The sequence below is a fragment of the Cottoperca gobio genome, chromosome 8 (genome assembly GCF_900634415.1).
Source record: "Cottoperca gobio chromosome 8, fCotGob3.1, whole genome shotgun sequence".
Taxonomy (NCBI): Eukaryota; Metazoa; Chordata; class Actinopteri; order Perciformes; family Bovichtidae; genus Cottoperca; species Cottoperca gobio.
Genome location: NC_041362.1, coordinates 19,487,146 through 19,500,310, shown reverse-complemented (window position 1 = coordinate 19,500,310; position 13,165 = coordinate 19,487,146). Strand labels below are relative to the sequence as shown.

General features: G+C 40.0%; 1 protein-coding gene across 4 annotated transcripts in view; it reads left to right on the top strand.

The window, feature by feature from the left end:
- The window catches only part of LOC115012653 (vesicle-fusing ATPase), a 49,138-nt gene extending 39,899 nt beyond the window's left edge, over positions 1–9,239 (top strand). For 2 of the 4 annotated variants that reach the window (XM_029438372.1, XM_029438370.1), the window contains 9 exons: positions 17–112; positions 209–365; positions 1,372–1,505; positions 1,610–1,756; positions 4,015–4,149; positions 4,578–4,691; positions 5,292–5,347; positions 5,699–5,756; positions 7,875–9,239. In XM_029438372.1, the coding sequence (XP_029294232.1) occupies positions 17–112; positions 209–365; positions 1,372–1,505; positions 1,610–1,756; positions 4,015–4,149; positions 4,578–4,691; positions 5,292–5,347; positions 5,699–5,729 (870 nt within the window). In that variant the 3' untranslated portion in view covers positions 5,730–5,756; positions 7,875–9,239. Of the gene's footprint in view, positions 1–16; positions 113–208; positions 366–1,371; positions 1,506–1,609; positions 1,757–4,014; positions 4,150–4,577; positions 4,692–5,291; positions 5,352–5,698; positions 5,757–7,874 lie in introns of those variants that run through there. The other 2 variants (XM_029438371.1, XM_029438373.1) reach the window with 2 other exon arrangements.
- Positions 9,240–13,165: the final 3,926 nt, after the last annotated feature.

Below are 13,165 nucleotides of genomic sequence, written 5' to 3'. Positions count from 1 at the left end.
ATATTATGTTTTTCAGGCCACATCTACAGTGGAAGTGGACATGGAGAAGGCAGAGAAGCTGCAGGTCACCAGAAGTGACTTCTTGGGATCCCTCAACAATGACATCAAACCTGTAAGTACCAGAGTGTGTGTTCCTGACTGCATAATTCAGTTTAATCCTGTAAAATGAAAAGGCCTGTTCCTAATACTTCCTCGTGTGTTTATCCAGGCGTTTGGTACGAACCAGGAGGATTACTCCACCTACATCATGAACGGCATCATCAAGTGGGGTGACCCAGTCACTCATGTCCTGGACGATGGAGAGCTGCTGGTACAGCAGACCAAGAATAGTGACCGCACACCACTGGTGGCTGTTTTATTGGAGGGTAAGAAACCAGAAACACACACGAAAAATACAGTAAATGACATACACTAAATTCACCATTTAGTCCAATAAAAAAAGATTGTTAAATAAATTCTGGTGTTCTCATATTTTTGCTATAATAGCGGTGATTGTCTGCCTGTCCATCAAGACTGGATCCAATTTCCTGAGTCAGATCTATACAAAGATGTAGTTACCTGTTAATTAGTGCATAATAAAGGATTTATTTACCCTAACAAGGCATTGTTCTCGCTGTAGATTATGCTAATAAATGCATAATAAAGTATGTATTATTTGTTATTAACATTCATAAGCAGACTACAACATGTTAAGTTTCTCGTAAGTGCTTATAAATGTCTTATAATGTAACAGTAACAGTGTTTATAATGATATTATTAACACTTTTATCGTCTTAATAACACATACTAATGTTAATAATCATCTTATAAGGACTTAGAAGGGCCTTATTACCTATGAATTAATGCTTACAAGGATCTTAATATAAAGCGTTACCATTCCGGTTGATTTCAAGCTGGTGTATTTCCCAAAAATGTGGCTTTCTTGACTTTATGAGTCCCACTAACTTTGCACTCACCACCTCTGTGGTAGAGCTTCAGGGCATGAGGACTCTCACAATGTGTGAGACACGAGCCTCCTACAGCTTTTCAAATAAACCTGAGTCTGACCAAAATGAAAGACAGAAAGTAGTCATCTGAAACGGCCAGCTGTAGGAGGCTCATGCTGCTTGCCCTTGTGTACGTTGTTTTGCGCGTTGTGGCGAGTGCAAAATTGATGGGACCCACAGAGCCATACTAACCACACTTATGGGAAATACCCCCGGTAGAAATAAACCAGTTTTCCTTTAAGTCAAATGATTTCAATTAGAGAAAAACATAATTTGCATTGAATAACTCAAACCACACCCACACACCCCACCCTCACAAATGTAAACACATGCAGACAGTCAATTGTAACCCTCGTCTCCTCTCGACACACACACACACCCCCAGGCCCACCCCACAGTGGAAAGACAGCCTTGGCAGCTCAGATTGCAGAGGACTCGGAGTTCCCCTTTATTAAGATGTGCTCTCCAGACAAGATGATTGGACACTCAGAGATCTCCAAGTGCCAGGCAATCAAAAAGGTAAGTGCTGCAGTTTTAACCCTTATAGTGCGTCAGAAAACAATCAACATTTGTTAATGTATTCCATCTTTTCTCCCTCCTCCCTCCTCCTCCCTCTGTTCCAGGTCTTTGATGATGCTTATAAGTCTCAGCTCAGCTGTGTGGTGGTGGATGACATTGAGCGTCTGCTGGACTACGTCCCCATCGGGCCTCGTTTCTCCAACCTGGTTCTTCAGGCTCTGCTGGTGCTGCTGAAGAAAGCTCCACCAAAGGTCAGACATCCCCTGCAACTTTTTTAATTGTATTTGTTTATTTGTAAGTGACAAGTACAGAGAAACATTGAGACTCTGCAAAAGCAGTGTCCGATGTATGTGTGTCTCTAGTGTCACAACCTGGCTCGAGAGGGGGTGACAAGGAGGGAGACCACACAATCCATAACTTTGGTCTATGATTTAATTAAGCACATGATACACAAAGCACAAGCCAAATAAGAATAGCAGGCATCAGGCCAGAGGGAAGAGGCCGAGAAGATCTTGCAGGTCTGCTTTATAGCTTGAGCCCAGCCTGCTCAGGTGTACTGCATCACTGACGAGGAGATGACGAGGACTCAGCTCCACCAATCAACCTCCTGAAACACATGCTAAGCACACAGCCTGGAAATGGACAGGGCCAACTCTGAGGCCGTCACAATAGCTAAAGCTTATTTCTAAAACTAGTCGCTCGATGGGCATTGACAGTTCAGGTTATCATTAAAATGGCAAAATATTATAATAAAAACATGAGCAACCTTCCATGAAAATACATACAAACAAACATTCAAAGAGACAAATGAAACCATCAAAACAGAAGACAATACATAGAATTGACTCATGTACATCAACAATGACTAGTTGGTGTTGTGATTACAGTTCTGGTCAAGTTTAAACCAGGACTTGACTGTTGCAGGGAACATTTTAAAATCCTGACTCTGCTTTGAACTGGCAGTTTGGGAACTCCAGAGGGTTGAGCTTTTAAAGCTGCGGTAACTTTTATAAAAACCGTCACCATGTCCTGAAAGTAGTGCCTGAGATAGGTAATCTGTGGAAAGAGCAGGTTCCTCTGCCTCTCCCTAGTGCGCCTAATAGCATTTGCAAGATTCCAGCACACCCAAAGGAAAACAGTCAGAGCCGAGGAGTCTCTAATGCAGTGTCAATCAATGCTCGCAAAGTCCAATCAAACTAGGCAGCGCTGGGAAAATATGAATCAAGTTTCTGTTACTGCATTGTCTATCTCAAATGTTTTCAGAAACATATTTTAGTGTACTGTTGAGCTGTAAGATGTGTTTTTGAAAACATGTGAGGCGAGAAATAGGAAATGTCACATGACACACGAAAAGACCGAAACCAACAATTAATTGATCTTACAAGTGAGTATTGTGTGTGTATCAAAGCCTGATATATCTTCTTCCTCAGTGCCATAGAGCTCCGTTGTTCTCCAAAAACTATTAAAATCCATCAGTGAGCCACACTGTTGCACTGGGTGACATATCTCACACACACACACACACACACACACACACACACACACACACACACACACACACACACTGTAGTTTATTTTGACTCAATCCCACAAACACCAGGGCAGTGGTTACCAAACTATCGGGGTCGCAAGATTGTGGGAAGTTTAAAAAGCATCAGAGATGTTTCCGCTAAGCTAACTCTTCTGTTTCCAATGTCGTGGGTTCAAGTTCAACATGATGGGGAAATTGGTGGGATGGGATTTGTTTACAATAAGAACGATATAGAATAACAACAAATACGTATACAAATATTCTTATGTGCTTTCTTGCAGAGAGTTAGATAAGAAGATTGATACCACTCATGTCTGTACGGATGATAATAATAAGGCAGCAGCTTAGCACAAACACTGGAAACAGCTAAACATTGGTTTAATCTTCACAAAAACTGAAGTATACAAATGACACGTTGTGGTTTTGGGGTGGTTATGTGCTCGACTATTTCTAGCTGTCTTAATGCTAAGTTAAGCTAAGCTAACTAGCTGCTGCCTTTAGCTTCATATTTAACGGACAGATATGAGAGTGGATCTTTTCATGGCAAAAATGCATATTTCCCATCCCATTATGCTATAATCAGCCAGTAACAAAATATTACCATATAATATTATACTTTCTCTTTCAGTTTTCTCCTTGCCCCATATTCGGTTATTGTTTTCAAGCAATTATTAAATTTAAATTTTAATTAAATATTAAGTCCTACATATATCTCTGTATCCTGGACCCACATTTTTTTCTTTTTTATGAGATCAACAAAAGCTGGAACCATATATTTGTAATATCTCAGAATTACCTAACCGTGACCCTAATAAATCTGCGCTAATAAAAATAATCTACACTGTGCCTGTGGCGTTACATTTTTGAGCTTGTGAATGGACAATTAATCTCTACTCATCATGGAAAGTAATTGACTGGAGAATTAGTCGTGTGGTGTAATTAACAAAGGACAAAACAAAGCGTGTATTCCTCCTGCAGGGTCGGAAGCTGCTCATCATCGGCACCACCAGCAGGAAGGACGTGCTGCAGGAGATGGAGATGTTAGACGCATTCAGCACCACCATCCACGTGCCCAACATCTCTACTGGGGAGCAGCTAGTCGACGCTTTAGAGGTATAACACACACACACACACACACACACACACACACACACACACACACACACACACACACACACGTGATCACACGAGCACTTTAATGTAGTCAACACATTTGTTTTGCTCGAAGGTCAGCTCAAACAAAGACACACAGATGAATGTTGTTCATTATACATTAACCCCCCCCCCCATTCGCTCACGCATGAACTGGAACATTTCTGGTGGCTAAATGCGTTTTATCTTCTAATTTATTAAAAGAACAGTACTGTATGTTTTTTAAGGCCACACGGCCTTGAACGACCAGATTATGTACCCTTAGTGTATGTTTGGAAAAAAACTACATTCACCGAAGGTACTGAAGAAATGTAAGTTAATTAAAAGCATGTTTTGAGTTGGAGGGCTTTGAAGGTAGCATTGACTAATTGTCTTTGTTGTTTCTGCAGCTGCTGGGGAGCTTCACAGATAAAGAGCGGTCCAGCATCGCACAGCAGCTCAAAGGGAAGCGAGTCTGGATCGGCATCAAGAAACTCCTCGGGCTCATCGAGATGTCGCTGCAGGTACAGAAGACTCACCCAAGCAGGGAAGCAGCTAAAGCACCATGCATACGCTGTGATGTGATGTGGAAGATGTTAATCAATAGATATACACAGAGAAGTAAAGACAACAAGAAGAAAAAAGGAAATGACATGGTAATTAGGAAAACAGTCATTTTTGGAATGTTGAAATAAATTACATTTCATTAGTGGTTAAAGACACTACGAGCCCTTGTCCACTGCACTTAAAGTTGTCACCTGGAACATGGGCTTTATCGGGGTTCCTCATAACCAGAGATGCTTTGGTGCGAGCTTCTTCCTTTTGTTTCCATAACCAAGAAGACAAGCATGTTTAAGAGCATGTACGTTAGAAACTTCCTGACTTCCTGTTGTGCCACTGCACGCATGAATGGCCACTACCAATATTCATTTTGGTAACTAAATATGATCGTCAACGACCTTTTAAGGTGAGTGAAGCTACTCTTTGTGCTCTGCTGGACCTCCACAAAGGGGATTTCTGATGTGAGCCATATTGACTTTAGCTGATTATTTGTAGCGCCACCAGTTGTTTTCGATCAGTTTGTTCAATCTCTCCCTCCCTCTGCTTTCTTGTCCTGTCTCTAGATGGACACGGATTACAGAGTGACCAAGTTCCTGTCTCTGCTCAGAGACGAGGGGGCGTGAGTACAACCGCTCTGCTCTAATCACACTCATTTCTATTGCATAACAGCTTCCATCAACTCACCCCCTCTTCTTTTATTCTCATCCCCATCTCTTTTTATATTTCTCCTTCTCCCTGTCACCTTATTTTCTTTAGAGCACCATGTGTATATTCTTATTTACATGAACATCTTTGACAGAATGTTCTTTAAACAAAGCTCAGCAATGTCACATAAGACAACACACAATACATGTGGATTTTATTGTAATGTATTTCCACACTGCACACAGAAAAGTCCTGACAGTGCAGAAAAAGGCTAACAATCAGTCACAAACGATTGACCCTAACAGCTTCATTTTGCAATCACCAGGTTGAATGAAGGCGATCAAATCCGAATTTAAGCTGTTGGTCGCTCTCGCTGTGCACTGGTAAGGTCAAATGCAAAGCAATGGGACTAGTGCCTGAAGGTTAGGAGTGCTAAACCTGTAGCCTGCTAGTTAGCTATTAGATTAGCATTTACACATTCATTTTCTTCCTGCTTTTAGGATTTTGATTGCAGTAGCAGCTTCAGTTAACTGTTTTAATGGTGTTTAATTTATTGTGTACATGACGTATTACATGTAACTGAGGGTAAACGTTTCTCATTTCATACAATCATGCCTCATTTCAAAGTTTAAAGCGAGACTATGTAACTTTGGCTGAAAGTTGTGGCCACAAGTCACATTCACCTGATAATGGTAAATGCTGCGAGAGAAGAGTCAGCCAACTAACCGTAGTATCAGTTAAACAGCAATAAAGGTGGCTAACATTAGCTAACGTTAGCCACTGCTAACTGCGACGGTAAAAGGTTGTACCCTATCACTAAGACTATTGAGTATGTTGGATAGAGCACCAGTGCTTTACGCATTCAACTTGTCATTTGTAAGAGAGAAGTGTTGTTAAGTTAGATAGTCTCGCTTGTATTTAACATCCCTCTGCCCCTCCAGCTTCACACACTTTTCATTAGCAAAATAAGTTTTTACATGGACTACTGACGTTTGTACACCGTATTTTGCGTGATTATGCACCTACAGCCGACATTATCATTCATAATATGTATAGAATTTATGTAAAATTACATTCTAAATGCAATTTACTCTTCCATCGTCATTATTTTACTGTTGCAAGCAATGTTATGACTCATAGCATTATAGTTCACTTGTATTCATTTCTGAATATATGTGATTCTATGGGGACGTTTAGAATGTTTTGCATAGTTTAGCTTAGCTTTGCATATTTCAGTCATGCTTCTTAAAAGTTCAATGTGTAAGATATGCTAGAATTTGACAGGATGGCATCAGCCGCCATTTTTAAATATCTTTATCTGAGAGCTGCTGGTCACGTGAGATATGGAGCCAGGCTAAAAGCTGGTAATCATTTTATTAAGGTTTAATAAGTGTTTCCACGGCATGGTACGGCTCCGGTCGACTCGCTTTTGGTACAGAGTACTTTTCAGAATTTGGTTTTCCACTGCAGTTAGCTCCTCCTCAGTGTAAGCGGGGTGATAATCTGTTAGCTGAATCCTCTCACGTCTGAACTTGAGCCGTCTTGAGTTGTTCAGTGTAGCTTTCAAGTTGTTCTCATGTCCACAATCCATGTGACACGTACGCAACATAAGACATTTCTTGAGTTTTATTTGTGCAATTTAGTAAATGACTTGTTTGAACAAAAATAAAATCTCTTAAGCTTGTGTTAACCAAATCAAATCAAATTTATTTGTATAGCCCAATATCACAAATTATACATTTGTCTCAGTGTGCTTTACAGACTGTACAGGTTACGACATCCTCTGTCCTTAGACCCTCGCATCGCACAAGGAAAAACTTCCTAAAAGAAACCCCAAAATTAAACGGGGGAAAAATGGAAGAAACCTCAGGGAGAGCAACTGAGGAGAGATCCCTCTCCCAGGACGGACAGACGTGCAATAGATGTCGTGTGTACCGGATAAACAACATAGTACAAATACAACATTTGACAGAAATGATGTTGTGTTGGAAAAAGAGAAAGTTTGGATGAATCCAGGAAAATGTCAATAAGGCTTCCCGGTGTCCAGCAGGACCAGGTCAGCAGGCGCTGTCACGATTCATGATCCTGATGTAAACTTTATCAGTGGCAACCTGCCACATGAGAGACAGACACTCCGGGGATGATACCCCGGATGCTGTGTTAGTAACATACATTTACATAAATTCATACAGATAGAGAGGGAGAAGAAGAGAGAGGGAGGGGAGGAGAGAGGAAGAGAAGGAGGAGAGCAGGGAGGTGTCCCCCGGCAGTCTAAGCCTATAGCAGCATAACTAGGGGCTGATCCAAGGCCACAGATGACAGATCTTATTTCAGGCATCTAACAAAAAACCCATTCAAAAAGCCTCTTGACTTTGAGACAAGTGAACTGGAAGTGCTAACATGCTGACTCACTTAGGACTCATTCCTGCAAAACTTTATTAGGGGCAACACAACTCACAGGACCCTGAAACATCTCGACTTCTGCTTTTTCCTCTTTCTAGTGATCGCAGCTTCTATGAGTAGAGAAGCTGGAGAAGCGAAGCAAACATCTCGCCGCCAACAAGCCACCCAAAATGAGGAAGATGAGAAGAAGAAAAGAAAACATCTTCCTCTTGTCCTTACACCCAGTGATCCATCCAACCGTCCATCTACTTAAACACACACCTGGTCAAAGAGAGGAACACACAAGTCCTCTTTATCTCAGCATGTTTCCGTGTGGCAATGTCACTGTATACCCGCCCTCCTCCTCTTCATCGCCATAATCTTTACTTATCGACATATCACAGCAAACTCCTGGAAGTCGTACTGTTAAAAAATCTTGTTATCTGTAAAGAAATTGCAATAGATGATTGTAAAAAAAAGTGCTGTTTTGTGCATCGTGCGTAAAAATAACTCAAAAAAAGAAAGAGCCATGTATGTTTTCAGCTGAAGTATTTGTTGTGTTTGTTGCATACCCTTCGTGCTGCTAAAGATAACTATTGATTACAATATGTATCCTCACAAACACAAGCGGAATAAACTCAAAACATCCAGACTTGACACTAATCCTGTTTAAATATTTAAGACTTGTATCTGAGAGGCTTTTAGTGAATATGTAGTGGTTGTAAAAAAAAGAAAAGCTGTTCCATGTGTAAATGTAAACTCCTTTAAATATACAGTATGTAACTTGTTCATGTTCTGTACATAGTATATATAGACGAAATGCAGTATAAAAATAATTGAAAGGATCAGTCTCATGTCTATTTCGTATCAGTATGATTCTTCCCTTTTGCTCCAGAGATGTTGACTTTACCAGGTTACTGTAATAGTGAAAGTAAATGTTGGATTGCTTTCTGTCTGTGTTGCGTGCAGTACAGTTCAGTCGAGCTATTGTAGCTACAGTGTTCAAGTGAAAACATATTCCGCACTTTTAACATCCACTCAAAGAAACCTTTAGTACTACAGAACTCGAGCTTGTGTCCGCTCGTGTGCATGTGTGGGGAACTAAACATTGCATGTGTCTGGTGTGTAAGAGTGTGTGTGCGTGTGTGTGTGTGTGTGTGTGTGTGTGTGTGTGTGTGTCAGAACGTGCTTTTGAACGTGAGCATGTGTGTGTGCATTTGAATCCAGGTTTAGACAGTCAGCGGTTAGTTTGTGGGGGTTTTCTCATGTCATGTGTTCGGTGCTTATTGTCCAAAGTTCTTGTTTTGTTCTGACCATTGACTGTGTGCGTGTGTCCGTGTGTGTGTGTGTGTGTGTCCGTGTGTGTCCGTGTGTGTGTGTGTGTGTGTGTGTGTGTGTGTGTGTGTAAATATATATCAACATGCAGATGTATTATTGCAATAAAAAGCACAGATGCACAGAAAAAATAAACTTCCAGCTGCTTGTCTGGTCTCATTTCTTTATTGATGGGCTGTTGATAGTTGATGGAAAATATAATTGATTTAATAACTTTATTAACTAAGTATGTTTACTCAAGTACAATAGGTGCTTTTTGTGCTCATTTTTTGTACTTCACTATTTACTCCATCACATTTATCTGAGCCATACTTGTGGTGACTTTACATATTGAGGTTTTACATATAAATGATAATATAATATTATATAATAATTGAGGAGTGAGACCATTCTGATGCATAATGAGTACTTTTACATTTGATACTTTAAGTGCATTTTCTGACAACCTCCAGTTTTAGTAAGATTGTGAATGAAAGACTTATACTTGTAACATCGTAGTTTTGCTATTTGACATTATCTTACTGGGTTTACAGAAGTGAAATTATAGGGTTAGTAAGTAAAAGTCCTGCATTCAAAACTTAGGTAAAAGTATTATCACTGAAATGTAAGTAAACTTAAAGTATATTTAAGAGTAAAAGTACCCACAATGAATATTACTGATGCTCTCACGTGTAAAGGCATTTTAATAATATGGTGGAGCTGATTGTAGCTACTTTACTGTCTATACTGATGATGCATGACCTCGTGTATAAAGTTACTATATTTGTGCAACAGTGGAATTAAAAGTACAATATTTCTTTCTGAAATGTAGAAATACAAAAAAATACTCAAGTAAAGTACAACGTGTTTAAATGTACTAACAGATAAAAACACCTGCCATCTTAACTCTGTGGTATTTAGGTTATTTTTAGAAGTCAAGATGAAGAAAATGTCTAAGAAACGTCCGTTGGCACAGGCCCAGATAACGTCCTGGATACAACCTTTACATTTCTTCGTCCATGATGCCCCCGAAGCTTGTCACATTTGCTTCTTAGCCCTGGGCTGACAACACAAAGCTTGAGACTAGTTCTGATTTACTGAAAAAGCACTGATTCACACTTTACACTTGAAGAACCACTCAGTATGTGGCGTCCACTTTACTTCACCTCCATGTCTGTTTGCTTCACCTCGATCAAACTACTTCCTCAAACTTTCACTTATTTCTTTTGCTCACTAAAGTTATTGTTTAACCTCATTGTTCACTAAGGCAGTTACACAGTAGTACATTTACTCGAGCCCTTCTACTTTATTTAATCATTTCCAACGTTATATCTCAACTCTAAACATTTCAGGACACTTTGTGTAGTCTACCGTTTCATTTACGTACATTCATTTTGCAGCTATACTCACTAGTTATAGGAGTTAAAGTTAAAGCCTTTTATTGTCATTATACAAAAAGTACAACGAGATTCAGAGTGCCACTCTGTCTCAGTGTGCAAAAAATACAAAGACATACATAACATTAAAAACACGGCAGTAGGACAGACAACATAAGCAATCATACGGGGGAATAAATAGTTAAAAATATTGATTAAATTAATTAATTGATATTAAAAGTGCATTCAGAGTGTGTATGTGTGTGAAGATGGTTATGGTTATTGCGTTAGGTGTGGTGGTTAAGCAGCCTGACGGCCCAGGGGTAGAAACTGTTTTTTAGTCTGTTTGTCCGTGATTTGAAGCTCCTGTATCTTCTCCCAGAAGGCAGGAGAGAGAGCAGTCTGTGACCTGGGTGAGAGCTGTCCTTTAGTATTGTGTTTGCTCTGCTGAGGCAGCGGGAGGTGGAGATGTGTTCCAGAGAGGGCAGGGGGCAGCCAACGGTTTTCTCTGCCATCCTAATCACTCTCTGCAGGGCTTTCTTGTCCGCAGCTAAACATCCAGCATACCACACAGAGATGGAGTATGCTCTCGATGGTCGCCCGGTAGAAGGACACCAGCAGCTTCTTGTTCAGTCTGTTCCTCCGTAGCACCCTCAGGAAGTGTAGTCGCTGCTGGGCCTTCTTAACTGCTGCAGTGGTGTGTGCTGTCCAGCTGAGGCTCTCTGAGATTTGAACCCCCAGGAACTTAAAGGTGGGGAACCTCTCCACTCTCTCTCCATTGAGGTGAAGTCTATGATGATTTCTTTTGTTTTGCTTGTGTTCAGATGTAGGTTGTTAGCTGAACACCACGCAGACAGCTTCAGGATATCGTCTCTGTATAAGGAAAGATTTTACACACCATTTAAGGACCATCTTACATTATGCATGATGTATAATTAAAGATTACACTATCAACAGTAAAACATAAATAAAATACTTGACCAACTACAATAGTAAAATACTTTCATGCAACAGTAATGATACTAATGATACTTTTTGATACTTTGATATTCATCCATATTTAGTAAAGTTTCATATCTTTAGTATTTTTACATTGAGTACAGTGGAGGAAGAAGTATTTGTATTATTATATAATATGATTTCTTCAAAACATAGGTATATATTTTTATTAGTGCACAAAATGGACCATGCATCAGTTGCACACAAAATTACAGGAATTTCACACATAAGCATAACTCAATGAATATTTACTGCAAATCAATGTGACTTTTGCTGTTGCCTTTCAGATACAAGTTCACAAATGCGCGGCTTCACCTTGGCAAGTGCCACTCTCATATCATTTTCGCAACAAAGTCTGTTCCTTTTCATAGTTTTCATGTCTACCATCCTCGGAAAGGATTGCTCGCAAAGATACGTTGTAACAAACGGTGTGAGTACCTCAAGGGCTTTCTTAGCACTAAGGGTATGGTACGATTTGGTGACACCAAAACGTTGAGAGCGTTGTTGTTCTGAAGAGTTGCTGTTGAAACTGGCTCTGCTGAAGTTCAATGATTTCGTCGAGGTATTCATCGTTGACATCTGCTGTCGCAACACTAAACGTGAACGGCTGTCTCACCCATGCTGGATATGACTCTCTGGTGGGGAAGTATCTGTCGAGAGACTTTGCCAGCTCATCTAAATGCATGGCAATTGCTTGCTTCAGCTCCCCAGGTACAGAAATGTCTCCAATTCCAGACACGTCTTCGATCTTACTTACACAGTCGTCCAGCAGGGGAAAGTTTACGAAGTTATCGTTCTCTGTTTTTTTTTAAACGCCTTCAGGTTTTCTTTCCGCTTCGATGATGTTCACTCCACCGCCCTCATCTGTCGATTGTGATGATTGAGAGTATCGAAAATATCGGCCATGTACGCCAAAATGAGAATGAACTCTGCGAAAGCAATCTGCGTGACAATGTTGGTACTCTCGCAAAAACATGGCTAATTCCACACGTATGGCAAAAACACGATTCAGTACCTTTCCCCGGGATAACCACCGAACGTTAGAATGGTACAGAATTACCTCGAATTCAGAGCCCATTTCCTTACACAGCTCTTTGAAGATGCGGTGCTTCATAGCACTATTTCGCACATAGTTCACACATTCAACTACAATTTTTAATACTTCTGCCAGTTTTGGAGGCAAGGTTTTTGTTGCCAACGCATGCCTGTGCAGAACACAGTGCGTAATAATGATGTGTGGTGCATCGGATTTCACCAGCTCTTTTTGTTACATAGTTTCACATTGTTACATAGTTTCACATTGTTACATAGTTTCCCATTGTTACATAGTTTCCCATTGTTACATAGTGTGACATTGTTACATAGTTTCCCATTGTTACATAGTTTGACATTGTTACATAGTTTGACATTGTTACATAGTTTCCCATTGTTACATAGTTTCACATTGTTACATAGTTTCACATTGTTACATAGTTTCACATTGTTGCATAGTTTCCCATTGTTACATAGTTTCACATTGTTACATAGTTTCACATTGATACATAGTTTCACATTGTTACATAGTTTCACATTGATTCATAGTTTCCCATTGTTACATAGTTTCCCATTGATACATAGTTTCACATTGTTACATAGTTTCACATTGTTACATAGTTTCACATTGATACATAGTTTCCCATTGTTACATAGTTTCACATTGTTACATAGTTTCACATTGTTAC